At 44.5% G+C, this 22,049-nt stretch overlaps 1 protein-coding gene across 1 annotated transcript in view; it reads right to left on the bottom strand.

The window, feature by feature from the left end:
* Positions 1 to 22,049, bottom strand: part of LOC115205003 (voltage-dependent T-type calcium channel subunit alpha-1I) — a gene marked incomplete in the record, with an annotated part of 276,994 nt that overhangs the window by 103,671 nt on the left and 151,274 nt on the right. The window contains 2 exon segments of the mRNA XM_029770574.1: positions 14,654 to 14,787; positions 20,120 to 20,231. Of these exon segments, the coding sequence (XP_029626434.1) occupies positions 14,654 to 14,787; positions 20,120 to 20,231 (246 nt within the window).

The raw sequence follows: 22,049 nt of genomic DNA, 5'->3' as shown, positions 1-22,049 counted from the left end.
ACAATGTTTATTACAGAAACAGAAGCAAAGGTACAGGACGGCAGGCAGGCTCAGGGTCAGGAGAGGCAAGGGTCAAAAACCAGGACGGCGAGAAAAAGAGAGGATCGGTATATCCGAACAACAGCACAGGATCGGTACATCCGAACATCACACCTGCGGGACAGGTACAGGATGGCAACAACAACTGCCCGAGTTACACCAGGAACGCACAATCCCTCCATCAGTGCTCAGACTGTCCGCAATAGGCTGAGAGAGGCTGGACAAACCAGGACTGGCAAAAAGTGCTCTTCACTGACGAGTCGCGGTTTTGTCTCACCAGGGGTGATGGTCGGATTCGCGTTTATTGTTGAAGGAATGAGCGTTACATCTAGGCCTGTACTCTGGAGCGGGATCGATTTGGAGGTGGAGCGTACGTCATGGTCTGGGGCGGTGTGTCACAGCGTCATCGGACTGAGCTTTTTGTCATTGCAAGCAATCTCAACGCTGTGCATTACAGGGAAGACATCCTCCTCCCTCATGTGGTACCCTTCCTGCAGGCTCATCCTGACATGACCCTCCAGCATGACAATGCCACCAGCCATACTGCTCGTTCTGTGCGTGATTTCCTGCAAGACAGGAATGTCAGTGTTCTGCCATGACCAGCGAAGAGCCTGGATCTCAATCCCATTGAGCACGTCTGGGACCTGTTGGATCGGAGGGTGAGGGCTAGGGCCATTCCACCCAGAAATGTCCAGGAACTTGCAGTTGCCTAGGTGGAAGAGTGGGGTAACATCTCACAGCAGGAACTGGCAAATCTGGTGCAGTCCATGAGAAGGAGATGCACTGCAGTACTTAATGCAGCTGGTGGCCACACCAGATACTGACTGTTACTTTTGATTTTGACCCCCCCCCCCCCCCCCCCCCCCCTTTGTTCAGGGAGACATTATTCAATTTCTGTTAGTCACATGCCTGTGGAACTTGTTCAGTTTATGTCTCAGTTGTGGAATCTTGTTATGTTCATACAAATATTTACACATGTTAAGTTTGCTGAAAATAAACGCAGTTGACAGTGAGAGGAGTTTAATAGGTGTTATGGTTTAGTGGTTACACAGTACAGAACACTTTGCAGCTATAAGCTAAAGGATATAATATAGCTAAAGCTGCCTGTGCTTCCTGTGTCCTCTGACCTCCATCTTAGTGGGCTTAAAATGTGGTGTCATGTGTCATGCAAAGAGGTACCACAACAGGGTGACAGGTTGGAGAGGAAGGTGGAGAGGTCATGAGAGGAGAATAGAGAGGGATAAAGAGGAAAGGAAAGGGTGAAACAGGGAAAGGGAACTAGATATTGATTGTGATAATGCCAGGGAGTCAGAGAGGGTGGAGGGATGGAGAGCAGCTAGTTCTCACAGTCTCACGCCAGAATTAGACGTTCGTCCATGTTTCTGAAATGCAGAATTTTGAAGTGGTTGCAAACATAACATTTCAAAGTGTTTAAGGTTAAGTTTAGGCATTTATTCAGAATTCTTAAGGTTAAGTTTAGGCTTGAACTCTGAAATCTTAAGGTTAGGCATTAACTCAGAATGGTTAAGGTATTCTATTGTTGGATTCGAACTTGCAATCTTTGTAATTAGAGTTTCCACGTCATCTCCCGACGTCTTCAGACAGGGAAGGACGTTGAATACTGACTTGTATCACGGGTGACCTGGCTGTGGAGAGAGAGAGGGTGGAATGATTTCTCCTCCAAGCTCCAAGAATAGTGTCTGAGAAGAACATGTTCTGCTTGACAATCCCCATTATGTCAATTTCATCTTTGAGCGATGGCATAATCGTCTCAAACACACACACACACACACACACACACACACACACACACACACACACACACACACACACACACACACACACACACACACACACACACACACACACACACACACACACACACACACACAACGCTCATACTCTCACACTCGCACACACACACAGTGACAAACAATGTAAATTCCATCAGTACTGTCCTCTCTAGCAAGCAGAAGTGCTGGGACATATACACGTGGCCTCACAGTGCTCCTAGTCTCACTAGAGAAGAGAGGATGTGACAAAAGGGCAAGAGACGATTGTACATTTACCATCTCCATAGTGATGGAAGAGGTGAAATAATACACTGTGACACTGGGGTGATCTAGCTACAAACACAGTGGATGATTTCCTCTTTAGTTTGATTGACAATGAGGTTACACACACACACACACACACGTGTATGTCACCGGGCTTAGAATGCTGTGTTTAAGTCTGTGAGAACAGTCACCCATGCATAATCATGAGTCTTGAATAGCTTGAATAAAATACGAGTCAGTGAGTTGAAGTGTGTTTTGTATAGACAAGCACCAGTAAAACTCCCTATGATCTCTCCATGCAGTCAGTCAGCCAGTCAGCCAGTCAGCCAGTTAGTCAGCCAGTTAGTCAGCCAGTTAGTCAGCCAGTCAAACAGTCAGCCAGTCAGCCAGTCAGTCAGTCAGTCAGTCAGGCAGTCAGGCAGTAAGCTGATCTCTCCTCTTCCTCTCAGAACACACACCCAGTCTGGAGCTGATTACAGGCAATAAAGTCTCACTATCTGAAGGATGCTACTGTTACAATGCTTCTGATATGCTTCTGTTGTAGTCTGTCTGTTGTGTTTCTCATCAGTGGAGTTATGGAACAGCCTTAACAGTGATGAGGGGATGTGGATCATATTTGAGAGGCAGAGTAGGAGGCTTACACACACACATACACACAGACACCTAAGATGGAGTGAGAGGTGATGGAGTGAGAGAGGATAGAGTGAGAGTTGACAGAGAGAGAGAGGATACTGTGAGAGATGGAGAGAAAGAGGATATAGAGTGAAAAATGGAGAGAGGATAGAGTGATAGGTGATGATAGCAATAGAAAACTGAGTGAGAGAGACAGAGAGAGAGGACTGAGTGAGTGAGAGATGGAGCGAGAGAGAGGATAGAGTGGGTGAGTAATGGTGAGAGAGAGGATAGAGTGAGTGAGAGATGGAGAGATAGAGGATAGAGTGAGAGATGATGAGAGATAGAGGATAGAGTGAGAGATGAGAGATAGAGGATAGAGTGAGAGATGATGAGAGACAGAGGATAGAGTGAGAGACGATGAGAGATAGAGGATATAGAGAGAGATGATGGAGAGACAGAGGATAGTGTGAGAGACAATGGAGAGATAGAGGATAGAGTGAGAGATGACGGAGAGATAGAGGATAGTGTGAGAGACGAGAGATAGAGGATAGAGTGAAAGATGATGGCGAGATAGAGGATAGAGTGAGAGACGAGACATAGAGGATAGAGTGAGAGATGATGGAGAGATAGAGGATAGAGTGAGAGATGAGAGATAGAGGATAGAGTGAAAGATGATGGCGAGATAGAGGATAGAGTGAGAGACGATGGAGAGATAGAGAATAGAGTGAGAGATGATGACGAGATAGAGGATAGAGTGAGAGACGAGAGATAGGGGATAGAGTGAAAGATGATGGCGAGATAGAGGATAGAGTGAGAGACGAGAGATAGAGGATAGAGTGAAAGATGATGGCGAGATGGAGGATAGAGTGAGAGATGAGAGATAGAGGATAGAGAGAGAGATGATGGAGAGACAGAGGATAGAGTGAGAGACAATGGAGAGATAGAGGATCGAGTGAGAGATGATGGAGAGATAGAGGATAGAGTGAGAGACGAGAGATAGAGGATAGAGTGAGAGACGATGGAGAGATAGAGGATAGAGTGAGAGACGAGAGATAGAGGATAGAGTGAAAGATGATGGCGAGATAGAGGATAGAGTGAGAGACGAGAGATAGAGGATAGAGTGAGAGACGATGGAGAGATAGAGGATAGAGTGAGAGACGAGAGATAGAGGATAGAGTGAAAGATGATGGCGAGATAGAGGATAGAGTGAGAGACGAGAGATAGAGGATAGAGTGAGAGACGAGAGATAGAGGATAGAGTGAGAGACGATGGAGAGAGAGAGGATAGAGTGAGAGACGATGGAGAGATAGAGGATAGAGTGAGAGACGAGAGATAGAGGATAGAGTGAGAGACGATGGAGAGAGAGAGGATAGAGTGAGTGAGGGAGACAGGGATATATACTGCAGTAGTAAAGATAATGAAAGAAAGGGGGTTTGGTGAATCAAACCATTCACTCATAATCGTCCCTGGTATCACAATGGACTATATATATGAACAGTCAGATCTATCTCCTCATTTCCATATTATCATAAACAGTAGCTGAATATTGCCACAGATCAACATTTCCATATTATCATAAACAGTAGCTGGGTTTTGCCACAGATCAACATTTCCATATTATTAAACAGTAGCTGGATATTGCTACAGATCAACATTTCCATAGCTGTATACTGTATCTCCGTATAGCTCCCTATAGCTCCATAATTCATGAATCCAGAGTGATGATTGCTACTGTAAATCTGCTGCTTTACTGGGGAGAGGAGAGAGGCTAGACCATTGATTTACACAAGGTGTAACGGCCGTCGTACGGAGTAGACCAAGGCAGCGGGTTGAGTGCTCATATTTAACTTTTATTAGAGACACGTAACAAAACAAGAAAACGAACGAACGACAAACAGTCTGGCAGGCTACACACAGCAATGCAAAAACAACTTCCCACAAACGACAGGTGAAAAAGGGCTACCTAAGTATGACTCCCAATCAGCAACAACGAAGTACAGCTGTTCCTGATTGAGAGCCATACCAATAATAATAATAAATACAGCAAGTCAATATCACAGATACAAAATTAAAACTTTAAATCAATTCAATACATTATATATTTTTTATAAGCAATAAAAAGGTCAATATAACAGGAGCAAAAAAAAATTAAAACAGAAAAACCATAGAAATACAAAACAGAACAAAACCCCAAAACCCCGACAACACAAAACAAACACACACCTGCCACGCCCTGACCAAACTACAATGACAAATAACCCCTAATACTGGTCAGGATGTGACACAAGGACACAACTGATAATAGTGAAAAAGGATCACACACACACACACACACACACACACACACACACACACACACACACACACACACACACACACACACACACACACACACACACACACACACACAAACCTGTTTGGAACCCAGGGATCCCAATAAATACTAGTAAATACTACACCCCCCCACGCACAGTCTGAATTGAACCCATCTAGCCTAGAGGCAAGCCGTCCCTGGGAGCCGGTGTTCCTCGCCTCGCACGTCCAAAGCCATCTAATGTCAGTTCGATGGAGGACCAGCTAAAAATGTCAAGCTGCCAACTGAAATGTCACCGTAACAGAGGAGGACTTGTGAAGGGAAACATAGCCCTGCTGTCACTCCCGACGCGCTCTGACATTAAAGCACAGGCAAACATTCTACACAGACATTTAATGAGAATAGCAAAGTTCTGTAAAGAGACGATGGGTGGAGTGCTTCTGCGATATTGGGGGCAAGTAACGGAGTCGCAGAAATAACAAATACACACATGCAAGAGAGTACACACAGAGAAGTGTACATAAGCACATGTGCGTACTGAAACACACAAACACAAACTTCCTTTCTAACTTCTCAAACCCGCCAGACCTCCCTTGTTGATGTCTTCATGGCTCAGTGCTCTACTAATTGAATTAGAGATAACTGGGGGAGGAGGAGAGGAAAGATGAAGAGAGAGGGGAACAGAGGAAATAGAAAGAGAGAGAAAAAAGAGAAGGGAGTTGTGGAAGAGCAGAGGTGAAGGAAGGAGAACACAACACGTCAGGAAAAAGGAGGACCAGAGGGGAAGGCAGAAGAGAGGGATGAAGATTGAGGAGCTATGTAAAAAAGGAGACAAAAGAGAGAGGGTGTATGTGGAGAGGAAAGGTGTGTGTGTGCCACAGGAGGTTGGTGAGAGGGAGGACGACTCATAATAATGGCTGGAATGGAATAAATGGAACACAACGTGTGTTTGATGTGTTTGATACCATTCCATTTATTCCATTCCAGCCATTACTATGAGCCTGTCTTCTCCAATTAGGTGCCACCAGCCACCTGTAGTGTGGAAAGAGAGGTGTGTGTGTGTGACTGCGAGGTGTGTGTTCCTCTGTGTCTGACTGCAGCTGCTCCTGTACATATCAATCAGCCTGTGTGTTTGTCAGAGTAATTAGCCGCCGCAGGCCTCCTCTATCTAATTGTTCTCTCTTTTTTAACACTCCTTTTTTTGGCTCCATCCCTTCATCTCTTAGCCTTTTATGTATCCTGGGTTTCCAATGGATGACGCAGGCTAGGGGCTAGTGAGTGTGTGTCAGTATTATGTCCAGTATGCTTCCTCTGTGCTGTAACCCCTGTTACTCTCTCCTTGGGAAGTGGCAATCCACAGCAGTAGGATTGGGAGAGAACTGACACCGGGTGTGTGGGTATATGGGTGTGTGGGTATATGGGTGTGTGGGTATATGGGTGTGTGGGTATATGGGTGTGTGGGTATATGGGTGTGTGGGTATATGGGTGTGTGGGTATATGGGTGTGTGGGTATATGGGTGTGTGGGTATATGGGTGTGTGGGTATATGGGTGTATATGGGTGTGTGGGTATATGGGTGTGTGGGTATATGGGTGTGTGTATATGGGTGTGTGGGTATATGGGTGTGTGGGTATATGGGTGTGTGGGTATATGGGTGTGTGGGTATATGGGTGTGTGGGTATATGGGTGTGTGGGTATATGGGTGTGTGGGTATATGGGTGTGTGGGTATATGGGTGTGTGTGTGTATGGGTGTGTGGGTATATGGGTGTGTGGGTATATGGGTGTGTGGGTATATGGGTGTGTGGGTATATGGGTGTGTGGGTATATGGGTGTGTGTGTGTATGGGTGTGTGGGTATATGGGTGTGTGGGTATATGGGTGTGTGGGTATATGGGTGTGTGGGTATATGGGTGTGTGGGTATATGGGTGTGTGGGTATATGGGTGTGTGGGTATATGGGTGTGTGGGTATATGGGTGTATATGTATATGGTTGTGTGTGTGTGTGTATATGGGTGTGTGAGTAAATGTGTGTGGATGTGTGTGTTTTGTCGGTGTTGTGTGAGACGCTGGCATGCCTGTGTGTGTGTGCGTGTGTGTGTGTACATGCGCGCAGTGTGAGCTGTAATCCTGGTCTGCACACAGCGATAGCTCAGCTCAACTCTATTCTCCATAGCACAGCAAGCAGCAGGATCAGCAGGAAAGGACAACACACACACTGAACACAAAGCCAAGCAGAGAGGCAAGCAGAGAGGACACAGACAAAATGGGATTTCTATATAACTATAACACCTTTAATCTGATGGTATCAATGAAATCTAAATATTTATCGATCGATCGATTGGTCTGTCTGTCAATCAGTACATCCCTCCCTACCCCAGTAGAAAATAAACCCATAGAAAATAAAGCATGTGAGCTGAAATAGACACATCTGAGATGTAGTCTAGCCCTGTGGAATATTGGGCCACAGCTGTAGTGGGCCAGAAAGGATTATGGGAAAAAGGGAAGGGGTCCCTGGGGAAAAGGAGAGAGAGGTTCATGAGAGAGATGCATCAAGGGAGAAGGGCCAGAGTGTGACTGGAACAGCATAGTACAACATCAACATTCTCCACTACTGCAGACCATTGAAAGAGTATGTGTGTGTGTGTGTGTGTGTGTGTGTGTGTGTGTGTGTGTGTGTGTGTGTGTGTGTGTGTGTGTGTGTGTGTGTGTGTGTGTGTGTGTGTGTGTGTGTGTGTGTGTGTGTGTGTGTGTGTGTGTGTGCATAACGCAGTAATAATGTGAATCAGTGATATTGGACTTCCTGGTGATTAGGATCAGAGTAGCCTGCTGATCAGAATCACTAATCACACGCAGGCACACACACACACACACACACACACACACACACACACACACACACACACACACACACACACACACACACACACACACACACTAACAGAATGAGACCCTCTCCTTCTTGGTGTCACTCAGCTTTAAGATTTAATGTATTTCAATGCATATCTCATCTTTCTTTCACTGACACATCAACTTGAAACAGGCAGCAGACAAAATCAATGCCAACTTATTCTAGCCTTCCTAGAAGTACTGTAGAATGTCAACTATCTGTTTGACTGCAGTAAGATTGGAGGTCAAACTTCAGAGTCTGTAAGTTCATTACAGTAGAGCTCACTGATAGGATCATCTGACCACCTTTGATTTATACCTCCACTTAATACCAGCCCTTAATATAGAGGGAAGGAGAGAGGGGGGAGAAAGAGAGGAAGAAAAAAGAGGGAGAGAGAGAAAGAGGGAGAGCGATAGAGGTAGTAATAAAATTGAGAAAGGGGAGAATTAAGTAGGAAGAAAGAACAATAGATAGGAGAGAGAAATTAAACGGCCTATTTATGTAATGAATATGAATTCAGAGGGCAGAAATGATTAAATATTAAAGCATTAGTCCTCTCACTAAAGGCTTCAGTCATACAAAAGTTATACTTAAATCCAAACTGGTTCTCTAGCAGATTAGTAAGAATGTCTCACCTCATGTTCAAGAACGGCCTTTTTCCCCGTATTCAGATTACGACCTCTTATTTGAAAATGAAATAATCTCCAAAATATCGCTATTTTTAAAACAAGCCATAGAAATTTGGTTGCAATTTCAGTTTAATCCACCAGAAAAGACAGAAGAAATACAACAAATATTATGGTTAAACTCAAATATACTAACTGATAAAAAATATATATTTTTATAATAAAAAACATAAAAAGGTATAATCTTTGTAAATGATATCATATATAGGACTGGTGTAGTTATGTCACATGTTCAGCTAACAAAAATATATGGACATGTCTGCTCTACTCAAAATTACAACCAACTAATTGCAGCATTACCTGAAAAATGGAAGAGGCAAGTGGAAGGGGGAGAAAGTAAGGAACTTCTCTGTCAGCCCTGCATTAAAGACCAAAATTATACCAGTTTCATTTAAAGACCAAAAAAATTGAGAGACCGGTGTGCCATATAGATTGCAAAATAGTTGGGAAGAGATTTATGTACCGATTCCATGGTACATAGTTTTATGAACTGATACACAAATGGTCAGTCTTCCCTGTGGCTCAGTTGGTAGAGCATGGTGTTTGCAATGCCAGCATGGTGTATGCAACGCCAGGGTTGTGGGTTCGATTCCCACGGGGGCCAGTACAAAAAAAATAAATGCATTGAATGAAATGTATGTATTTAATACTGTAAGTTGCTCTGGATAACAGCGTCTGCTAAATGACTAAAATGTAAAACACTGGATTCAAAACAGAGTTTTTCAATTGAAAATATACAAAATGATTGGAACCAATAGAATGTTATATGGAGGATACAACCATCCCAGCTCTACAGATTTTGCTGCGAAGAGACAATCATTAGATCATTTGTTTTGGTACCTTCCATATGTTGCTTGTTTTTGGTCACAAGTTCAGGAATGGCTGAAGAATTGTAATATTTACCTGTAGCTAACTAGGTGATTTAAAACGTTTTAGTCAATCGATCAATAATATAATAATACTTCTAGCAAAAAATGTTATCCTTAATTTACAATCAGTAGAATCTATCAGAATAGAAAGGTTCCGAACTTTTGTGAAACATCACAACACAGTTGAAAAATATGTCAAATAGAAATCAAAACTGGATGATGTTCAGAGATAGATGGGAGGGGTTGAGTAGAGCTGAAGGATGGGACTGGATGGTGGTCAGAGATAGATGGGAGGGGTTGAGTAGAGCTGAAGGATGGGACTGGATGGTGGTCAGAGATAGATGGGAGGGGTTGAGTAGAGCTGAAGGATGGGACTGGATGGTGGTCAGAGATAGATGGGAGGGGTTGAGTAGAGCTGAAGGATGGGACTGGATGGTGGTCAGAGATAGATGGGAGGGGTTGAGTAGAGCTGAAGGATGGGACTGGATGATGTTCAGAGATAGATGGGAGGGGTTGAGTAGAGCTGAAGGATGGGACTGGATGGTGGTCAGAGATAGATGGGAGGGGTTGAGTAGAGCTGAAGGATGGGACTGGATGGTGGTCAGAGATAGATGGGAGGGGTTGAGTAGAGCTGAAGGATGGGACTGGATGGTGGTCAGAGATAGATGGGAGGGGTTGAGTAGAGCTGAAGGATGGGACTGGATGGTGGTCAGAGATAGATGGGAGGGGTTGAGGAGAGCTGAAGGATGGGACTGGATGGTGGTCAGAGATAGATGGGAGGGGTTGAGTAGAGCTGAAGGATGGGACTGGATGGTGGTCAGAGATAGATGGGAGGGGTTGAGTAGAGCTGAAGGATGGGACTGGATGGTGTTCAGAGATAGATGGGAGGGGTTGAGTAGAGCTGAAGGATGGGACTGGATGGTGGTCAGAGATAGATGGGAGGGGTTGAGTAGAGCTGAAGGATGGGACTGGATGGTGGTCAGAGATAGATGGGAGGGGTTGAGTAGAGCTGAAGGATGGGACAAAAACAATCAAAGATAACTATTGTAAAAGATACTGTGTCCATAAAATGTATATAGTATATACAGTGGCAAGAAAAAGTATGTGAACCCTTTGGAATTACCTGGATTTCTGCATAAATTGGTCATCAAATTTGATCTGATCTTCATCTAAGTGTAATGAACATGAGGGAGACAGAGCTGGTTTCAAGCGCAGAGCGCAGCAGGTGTTTATTGAAAGGGACCATAGGAGGAGGCAGGTAGCTGGGTCCAGGGGCAGGCAGAAGGTCATACACGGTAGGTCCAAAAATGGCAACAGTACAGGCAAAAGGCATGTGAGTGAGACAGGCAAAAGGCATGTGAGTGAGGCAGGCAAAAACTATCATACACGGGAGGAGAGAAGGACGGGGAAAAACCAGAGCTCCGAAAAGATGTCTCTCATAACAAACAATACCTCACAGTGATGGGGTGCTAGGAACTGAACTAAATAGTGTGGGATGATGACATGCAGGTGTGTGAACAGGTGATTAGAATTCCGGTGATTGGGATCTAGAGCGTGAGCTGGAAAGTGGACTGCGTTCCGGGGATCTAAGTGTTTGGAAGTGTGAGTTGGACGAAGACACAACAATGGACAAACAACACACAAATTATTGTATTTTTCTTGTCTATATTGAATACATAATTTAAACATTCACAGTGTAGGTTGGAAAAAGTTTGTGAACCCCTAGACTAATGACTTCTCCAAAAGCTAATTGGAGTCAGGAGTCAGCTAACCTGGAGTCCAATCAATGAGACGAGATTGGAGATGTTGGTTAGAGCTGCCTTGCCCTTTAAAAAACACTCATAACATTTTTGTTTGCTATTCACAAGAAGCATTGCCTGATGTGAACCATGCCTCGAACAAAAGAGATCTCAGAAGACCTAAGATTAAGAATTGTTGACTTGCATAATGCTGGACAGGTTTACAAAAGTATCTCTAAAAGCCTTGATGTTCATCAGTCCATGGTAAGACAAATTGTCTATAAATGGAGAAAGTTCAGCACTGTTGCTACTCTCCCTAGGAGTGGCCATCCTGCAAAGATGACCACAAGAGCACAGTGCAGAATGCTCAATGAGGTTAAGAACAATCCTAGAGTTTCAGCTAAAGACTTACAGAAATCTCTGGAACATGCTAACATCTCTGTTGACGAGTCTACGATACGTAAAACACTAAACAAGAATAGTGTTCATGGAAAGACACCATGGAAGAAGCCACTGCTGTTCAAAAAAAGCATGGCTGCACATTTGAAGTTTGCAAGTGCACCTGGATGTTCTACAGCGCTACTGGCAAAATATTCTGTGGACAGATGAAACTACAGTTTAGTTGTTTGGAAGGAACACGTGTGTGGAGAAAAATGTGTGTGGAGAAAAAAAATGCACAGCACACCTACATCAAAACCTCATCCCAACTGTAAAGTATGGTGGAGGGAGCATCATGGTTTGGGGCCGCTTTGCTGCCTCAGGGCCTGGACAACTTACTATCATTGACGGAAAAATGAATTCCCAATTTATTAAGACATTTCGCAGGAGAATGTAAGGCTCTGTTCGCCAATTGAATTTGGGTGATGCAACAGGACAACAACCCAAAACACAGAAGTAAATCAACAACAAAAGGGCTTCAACAGAAGAAAATATGCCTTCTGGAGTGGCCCAGTCAGAGTCCTGACCTCAACCCATTGAGATGCTGTGGCATGACCTCAAGAGAGCAGTTCACACCAGACATAGCAAGAATATTGCTGAACTGAAAGAGTTTTGTAAAGGGGAATGGTCCAAAATTCCTCCCGACCGTTGTGCAGGTCTGATCCGCAACTACAGAAAACGTTTGGTTGAGTTTATTGCTGCCAAAGGAGGGTCAACCAGTTATTAAATCCAAGGGTTCACATACTTTTCCCACCCTGCACTGTGAATGTTTACAAGGTGTGTTCAATAAAGACATGAAAACGTATAATTGTTTGTGTGTTATTAGTTTAAGCAGACTGTGTTTGTCTATTGTTGTGACCTAGTTGAAGATCAGATCAAATTTTATGACCAATTTATGCAGAAATCCAGGTATTTCCACAGGGTTGACATACTATTTCTTGCCACTGTATAAGCTGGAAGTAGAAGACTAAGTGTTGTCCAATTAGTGGAGGGATGGTAGGGTTAAGGGAAAATAATGTTAAAAAAAGTTTTTATATATATTTATAGTTCCCCAAAAATTGGGAGGATTGGAAATGATCCAGACAATTCAACTGATGGAAGCCACAATCTATCTGCATTTTTAAAACTGATCAACCCCCCCAAACAAAAAAGACATGTACTGAGAAATACAAACTAGATAAATCAACTATGGACAGAGAGAGGGGAGAAACAGGGCAGATAGTCACAGTGTGTCTTTGCCCCGGGGTAATGAACAGGGACCTTATGGGGGACTGGCAGCTCTAGTTTGGTAATGCAGCGTTAACACTGTCTGGACCACCATCCTGTTCAATTAGCCTGGTGGCTAATGACAGCTAATGAAAGACAAGTACTGAGGCACTCTGCCTGAAGCACATACCAACACATACAAAGACGCATGCAGGCATAGAGGCACTCACACACAAATGGTGATGGAACACACACACACACACGCACACACACACACACACACACACACACACACACACACACACACACACACACACACACACACACACACACACACACACACACACACACACACACACACACACACACACACACTTCAATCACCGCCCCTTGGCAGTCCTTTGAGATGCAGTGCTCAACTCAAATAAAGATGAATGTCCATCTATCTAGCCCAGTAATTCTGTTATGGCAGAGCTTATGCTCTCTTTTTCTCACAATCCTTTACACGCCTGACGGTGTGTGTGTGTGTGTGTGTGTGTGTGTGTGTGTGTGTGTGTGTGTGTGTGTGTGTGTGTGTGTGTGTGTGTGTGTGTGTGTGTGTGTGTGTGTGTGTGTGTGTGTGTGTGAGACATGATCGGTGACCGCTGTAAAGGTTGATGAGGCTGCTGTCAGAACAGGCTGAGCTTATGCATTTATAATGAGCTCTTTACCCAATGGACTAACTCAACCACCCCCTAACACACACACACTTGCAGACAAACACACACTATTTTTCTAAGGATTTATAGAGCTAGAAAGGGAGAGAAAGGGAGAAATAGATAGAGAGAAAGAGAAAGTGAAAGAGAGAGAGGGAGAGAGAGAAGGAAATAGCATGAGGGAGAGAGTGAAAGAGAGACAGACAGAGAGATACACCAACACCTGGCATGTCAAGCAGACAGAAGCATCTTGTTATGTAAGGAATCACAACACAACAGCAACACTCCATGTGAGCTGAGCCCTGCTGCACAGAACAGACAACAGCACAGAAGAGGCTCCAGACAACTGCCTCAGACTCCCCACTGTTATCTCTAATGACTTCAAGGATTTCAAACCTGTTCTCGGAGAGAGGTTTTCATGTTGGTGAGGGCAGCTGACTGTGTGTGTGTGTGTGTGTGTGTGTGTGTGTGTGTGTGTGTGTGTGTGTGTGTGTGTGTGTGTGTGTGTGTGTGTGTGTGTGTGTGTGTGTGACAGTTGTTGTGGTGTGTATATGTGTGTGTGTGTGTGTGTGTGTGTGTTTGTGTGTGTGTGAGAGAGTTGTTGTGGTATGTGTGTGTGTGTGTGTGTGTGTGTGTTTGCTTGTGTGTGTGTGAGAGAGTTTTTGTGGTGTGTGTGCGTACGTGCATGTGTGAGTGTGTCTGTGCACCCATCTACTTGAACTCAACTGATTTCATCAACATCAAACCAGACTTTTTCCAGCTCGACATCAAACCCTAGTTTTAACACAGCCTGGCTTTGACAGGAGAAACGTGTGAAGGAGAAACAACAGAAGAAGCCAGGCTAAACTACAGATGTGTGAGTCTAAAAGGCCCTCTGCATCTCTTCACCCGGTCTACTGCTGCATCTGCCAAGAGGTCTGCAACTTTATGGCACAGTGTGGTAGTGCACCTTCTCATAAAGACATGGTTGCTGGTTGAAGCCCTACATCTGCAGAGTATGTACAGTACTATCTATGATTCAGTACTATTCACCTAGCTCCCACCTACACTCTTTACAGGAAGGAAAGGAAGAAGGAAAGGAAGAAGGAAAGGAAGAAGAGTGATCTAACCCAGACATGACGATGAAGAAGTCTAGTCTGTTCCAGGTGTCGCCAAGGTAACAGCGTCTCCCGAAGATTCCCAGCGCCACCATCTTCACCACCATCTCCAACGCAAAGAAGATGTAGATGAACGCATCGAACGCCTGACAGAGGGGCGAGAGAGAGGAGAGAGAGAGAGAGAGGAGAGAGAGAGAGAGAGAGAGAGAGAGAGAGAGAGAGAGAGATTTGTCAGATTTGTACGAAATGAGGAAGCACATATTCTTGAAACTGATGAAAACACCTGTTGATAAAGAAAAAAGAACACACACACACACACACGTTTTTGTGTTCTGAAACTAAAACGACCCTAGCCCAAACCACTGCTGTGGGTGTAATGTCCCGCCCAGCGACAGTGGCTTGATTGGTTATGATTGTTTTCTGTCGCAACTAGCAGATGAGACAACAATGAAAATATCAACCTTCGATCAAAACACTACTTTAATTAACTTGTTAATGATTATCAATTGACAGAGTGACTGGGACATGATTGCATCTGTCACTGACTGTGTGTGTGTGTGTGTGTGTGTGTGTGTGTATATGTGTGTGTATATGTGTGTGTATATGTGTGTGTGTGCGTGCGTATGAATGTACTGTATGTCTTTGTCCTAGTTATGCATTAAAGGTCCAATACAGACATTTTTATCTCAATATCAAATCATTTCTGGGTAACAATTGATTATTTTCAATTAAAATGGTCAAAAAGAAACAAAAATAGCTTCTTAGTAAAGGACAATTTCTAAAGAGAGAATTTTGCTAGGACTGTCAGGGAGTGGGGAGGGAAACACTGAAAATAGCTGTTATTGGCAGAGAGGTTTGTTGGTCTATTAACTAATTTACCGCCTGGTGATGTCACCATGACAGAGCTTGAAGAACTTAGAAAAGAATAATGGGCAAATATTGTACAATCCAGGTGTGCAACGCTCTTAGAGAGTTACCGAAGAAGACTCACAGCTGTAATTGCTGCCAAAGGGGATTCTAATATGTATTGATTCAGGGGGTTGAATACTTATCCAATCAAGATATATTAGTGTTTTATTTTTCATTAAGCTTTTAAAAAAATGATCTTCCACTTTGACATTAGAGTATTTTGTGTAGATCGTTAACAAAAAATGGCAATTATAATCCATTTCAATCCCACTTTGTAACACAATAAAATGTGAAGAAACCCAAAAGGGAGTGTAGACTTTCTAAAGACCCTGAATAAAACACAGGGACATATTTAGGACTGCACTGGGACTTTAAACCACCGATATACACTATTTACACACTGCTGATTAGAGAGGTAGTCAAACGCTGTTATTTGGTGCAGGGGTTCCTATAATCTCCTGTTATTGGTGTGTTCTTCATTACACTGCGATGTGAGTGGTCGAGAGGGCTTGGGGAGATGTGTGTGAACATGTGTCGCTCAGCGATGTGTGGGCTAATCATTTTGATGTGTGATGAAGTTAGCTCCCTCACACACACACACACACACACACACACACACACACACACACACACACACACACACACACACACACACACACACACACACACACACACACAGGCCATTTAAAAAGAATAATGTACATCCAAAGACATCTGGGCATCGACAACAATCCTTACAGATACTGGCTCATCTAACATTCATAGTGGATACTTTAGAACCTGACAAAATTCTGCTTTATTTCTTATTCATAGTGAGCTACAGCCGGGGGCCTTGGCTCCTGTGTGTTAAAACAGGGAGGTTAGACTGAGCCTTTCCAAACAGGGCCATGATATACACAGCAGGAGAGGACACACACACATGCAGCCTTTCGGATTCTCTATGTTGCGTGGTGTGTCTGTATGTGTGTGTCTGTGCGTGCGTGTGCGCAGACGGTGTCGTTAATTGCGTAACAAACGCTCAGTACATGTAATGCAATGTTCACTATATCAGTCACTACATCAGTCACTACATCAGCCACTACATCCGTCACTACATCAGGCACTACATCAGTCACTACATCAGGCACTACATCAGTCACTACATCAGTCACTACATCAGTCACTACATCAGTCATTACATCAGCCACTACATCAGGCACTACATCAGTCACTACATCAGGCACTACATCAGTCACTACATCAGTCACTACATCAGGCACTACATCAGTCACTACATCAGTCACTACATCAGTCACTACATCAGTCACTACATCAGCCACTACATCAGTCACTACATCAGGCACTACATCAGGCACTACATCAGGCACTACATCAGTCACCAGTGGTGTAAAGTACAAATACTTTAAAGTACTACCTAAGTAGTTTTAGGGGTATCTGTACTTTACTTTACAATTGCTATTTTTGACAACATTTTCTATTATTTCACTAGAGATATGTCCTTTTTACTCCATACATTTTCCGTGACACCCAAAAGTACCTGCTACATTTTTAATGCTTAGCAGGACAGGAAAACGGTCCAATTCACACACTTAATAAGAGAACATCCCTGGTCATCCCTACGGCCTCTGATCTGGCGGACTCACTAAACACAAATGCTTTCTTTGTAAATGATGTCTGAGTGTTGGAGTGTGCCCCTGGCTATCTGTTAATGATGTCTGAGTGTTGGAGTGTGCCCCTGGCTATCTGTAAATGATGTCTGAGTGTTGGAGTGTGCCCCTGGCTATCTGTAAATGATGTCTGAGTGTTGGAGTGTGCCCCTGGCTATCTGTAAATGATGTCTGAGTGTTGGAGTGTGCCCCTGGCTATCTGTAAATGATGTCTGAGTGTTGGAGTGTGCCCCTGGCTATCTGTAAATGATGTCTGAGTGTTGGAGTGTGCCCCTGGCTATCTGTAAATGATGTCTGAGTGTTGGAGTGTACCCCTGGCTATCCGTAAATGATGTTGGAGTGTGCCCCTGGCTATCTGCAAATGATGTCTGAGTGTTGGAGTGTACCCCTGGCTATCTGTAAATGATGTCTGAGTGTTGGAGTGTGCCCCTGGCTATCTGTAAATGATGTCTGAGTGTTGGAGTGTGCCCCTGGCTATCTGTAAATGATGTCTGAGTGTTGGAGTGTGCCCCTGGCTATCTGTAAATGATGTCTGAGTGTTGGAGTGTGCCCCTGGCTATCTGTAAATGATGTCTGAGTGTTGGAGTGTGCCCCTGGCTATCTGTAAATGATGTCTGAGTGTTGGAGTGTACCCCTGGCTATCCGTAAATGATGTTGGAGTGTGCCCCTGGCTATCTGCAAATGATGTCTGAGTGTTGGAGTGTACCCCTGGCTATCTGTAAATGATGTCTGAGTGTTGTAGTGTACCCCTGGCTATCCGTAAATGATGTCTGAGTGTTGGAGTGTACCCCTGGCTATCTGTAAATGATGTCTGAGTGTTGGAGTGTGCCCCTGGCTATCTGTAAATGATGTCTGAGTATTGGAGTGTACCCCTGGCTATCTGTAAATGATGTCTGAGTGTTGGAGTGTACCCCTGGCTATCTGTAAATGATGTCTGAGTGTTGGAGTGTACCCCTGGCTATCTGTAAATGATGTCTGAGTGTTGGAGTGTACCCCTGGCTATCTGTAAATGATGTCTGAGTGTTGGAGTGTGCCCCTGGCTATCTGTAAATGATGTCTGAGTGTTGGAGTGTGCCCCTGGCTATCTGTAAATTATGTCTGAGTGTTGGAGTGTACCCCTGGCAATCTGTAAATGATGTCTGAGTGTTGTAGTGTACCCCTGGCTATCTGTAAATTATGTTGGAGTGTTGTAGTGTGCCCCTGGCTATCTGTAAATGATGTCTGAGTATTGGAGTGTGCCCCTGGCTATGTGTAAATGATGTCTGAGTGTTGGAGTGTACCCCTGGCTATCTGTAAATGATGTCTGAGTGTTGGAGTGTGTCCCTGGCTATCTGTAAATGATGTCTGAGTGTTGGAGTGTGCCCCTGGCTATCCGTAAATGATGTCTGAGTATTGGAGTGTGCCCCTGGCTATCTGTAAATGATGTCTGAGTGTTGGAGTGTACCCCTGGCTATCCGTAAATGATGTTGGAGTGTGCCCCTGGCTATCTGTAAATTATGTTGGAGTGTTGTAGTGTGCCCCTGGCTATCTGTAAATGATGTCTGAGTATTGGAGTGTGCCCCTGGCTATGTGTAAATGATGTCTGAGTGTTGGAGTGTACCCCTGGCTATCTGTAAATGATGTCTGAGTGTTGGAGTGTACCCCTGGCTATCTGTAAATGATGTCTGAGTGTTGTAGTGTGCCCTTGGCTATCTGTAAATGATGTCTGAGTGTTGGAGTGTGCCCCTGGCTATCCGTACATTTAAAAAAGAAAACTGTGCCATCTGGTTTAATATAAGGAATGTGAAAACATTTATACTTTTACTTTTGATACTTAAGTATATTTAAAGCCAAATACTTTTAGACTTTTACTCAAGTAGTATTTTACTGAGTGACTTTTACTTTTACTTGAGTCATTTTCTATTAAGGTATATTTACTTTTACTCAAGTATGATAATTGGTTACTTTTTCCACCACTGTCAGTCACTACATCAGTCACTACATCAGTCACACCAGTGCCTTTCGCATGTTGTCAGTATTAAACTGTAATCAATCCATCAAATGATACAGTGTTGAAACTGAATTTGTCTAGCACTTTTTTACAAAGTAGTTTGTCGCAGAGGCACTACCGCTTTGCGGAGTGACATTTTGACAGACAGACAGACAGACAGACAGACAGACAGACAGACAGACAGACAGACAGACAGACAGACAGATAGAGATACAGACAGACAGACAGAGATACAGACAGACAGAGACAGAGATGCAGAGACAGAGATACAGACATACATAAAGACAGAGACAGAGATACAGACAGAGACAGACAGACATACAGACAGACATACAGACAGAGACAGAGATACAGAGATATAGACAGAGACAGACATACAGACAGACAGAGACACAGACAGACAGACAGACAGACAGACAGACAGACAGACAGACAGACAGACAGACAGACAGACAGACAGACAGACAGACAGACAGACAGACAGAGATACAGACAGAGATACAGACAGACAGACAGACAGACAGACAGACAGAGACAGAGATGCAGACAGAGATACAGACATACATAAAGACAGAGACAGAGATACAGACAGACATACAGACAGAGACAGAGACAGAGATACAGAGATATAGACAGAGACAGACATACAGACAGACAGACAGACAGACAGACAGACAGACAGACAGACAGACAGACAGACAGACAGACAGACAAAGACAGACAGACAGACAGACAGACAGACAGACAGACAGACAGACAGACAGACAGACAAAGACAGACAGACAGACAGACAGACAGACAGACAGACAGACAGACAGACAGACAGACAGACAGACAGACAGACAGACAGAGACAGAGATAGACAGAGACAGAGACAGAGACAGAGACAGAGACACAGACAGACAGACTGACCTGTAGTATCTGGCAGCGGTCTGAAGTGCAGTCGATGTTTTCACAGGGCTGGTACATCCCCAGGGTCACACAGTTGAGCAGAATCACCATGATACTGATCCTCTCGAACCATGTACGGACAGCAAAGGGTTAAGAAACACAGTGGACAACCAGGGACAGTGCACGCACATACTGAAAGGCAATAGCATATCATACTCACAAATAAGCAAACATACAGTAGGCACATACACACACGAACGCACGCACGCACGCGCACCCACACACCCACGCGCACACAAATAGTGAAAGGCTTTCATCGTATGATACACAGACACACTCACAGGTAGAGCTTTAAAAAAAAAGAGAGATTAACACACACTGCACTGGGTGATGCTGAGTGGTGCTTGTAAATTAAATGGATTAGCAGACTGGTGCCGGAGGGAGGGGAGTGGGGATGTAAATTAAAGGGGTTAACAGACTGGTGCCGGAGGGAGGGGAGTGGGGATGTAAATTAAAGGGATTAACAGACTGGTGCCGGAGGGAGGGGAGTGGGGATGTAAATGAAATGGATTAGCAGACTGGTGCCGGAGGGAGGGGAGTGGGGATGTAAATTAAAGGGATTAGCAGACTGGTGCCGGAGGGAGGGGAGTGGGGATGTAAATTAAAGGGGTTAACAGACTGGTGCCGGAGGGAGGGGAGTGGGGATGTAAATTAAATGGATTAGCAGACTGGTGCCGGAGGGAGGGGAGTGGGGATGTAAATTAAAGGGGTTAACAGACTGGTGCCGGAGGGAGGGGAGTGGGGATGTAAATGAAATGGATTAGCAGACTGGTGCCGGAGGGAGGGGAGTGGGGATGTAAATTAAAGGGATTAGCAGACTGGTGCCGGAGGGAGGGGACTGGGGATGTAAATTAAAGGGATTAACAGACTGGTGCCGGAGGGAGGGGAGTGGGGATGTAAATTAAAGGGATTAGCAGACTGGTGCCGGAGGGAGGGGAGTGGGGATGTAAATTAAAGGGATTAGCAGACTGGTGCCGGAGGGAGGGGAGTGGGGATGTAAATTAAAGGGGTTAACAGACTGGTGCCGGAGGGAGGGGAGTGGGGATGTAAATTAAATGGATTAGCAGACTGGTGCCGGAGGGAGGGGAGTGGGGATGTAAATTAAAGGGATTAGCAGACTGGTGCCGGAGGGAGGGGACTGGGGATGTAAAACAAAACTGTCTCTGGCTCAAAGCCAGCTGCACTCAGACACTATCTCCGTCTGTCTCTCTCTCTCTTTGTCTCCCTGTCTGTTTGTTTCTCTGTGTCTCTGTCTATCTCGCTGTCTATCTGTCTCCCTGTGTCCCTGTGTCTCTGTGTCTGTCTCCAACTCTGACTCCATCTCCGCCTCTGTCTCTCTCTCTGTCTCTCTCTCTGTCACTGTCTCTCTCTCTGTCTCTCTCTCTGTCTCTCTGTCTCTCTCTGTCTCTCTCTCTGTTTCTGTCTCTCTCTCTGTTTCTCTCTGTCTTTCTCTGTGTCTCTGTCTCTGTCCAGATTTGTCCCAATACTTTTAATGGACTTCTTTCCTCCTCTCCTTAACTTCATGACTGCAAAGCCAGGTGATCTCTCACAAAGCCAGGTGATCTCTCACAAAGCCAGGTGATCTCTCACAAAGCCAGGTGATCTCTCACAAAGCCAGGTGATCTCTCACAAAGCCAGGTGATCTCTCACAAAGCCAGGTCATCTCTCACAAAGCCAGGTCATCTCTCACATAAACACACACACGCTTGGACATAAACACACACACACTTGGACATAAACACACACACGCTTGGACATAAACACACAGACACTTGGACATAAACACACACACACTTGGACATAAACACACACACGCTTGGACATAAACACACACATGCTTGGACATAAACACACACACGCTTGGACATAAACACTCACACGCTTGGACATA

Source organism: Salmo trutta, chromosome 1 (genome assembly GCF_901001165.1).
Source record: "Salmo trutta chromosome 1, fSalTru1.1, whole genome shotgun sequence".
Classification (NCBI taxonomy): domain Eukaryota; kingdom Metazoa; phylum Chordata; class Actinopteri; order Salmoniformes; family Salmonidae; genus Salmo; species Salmo trutta.
The sequence above is the reverse complement of the archived record's forward strand: the minus strand, read 5'-3'. Positions and strand labels throughout refer to the sequence as shown.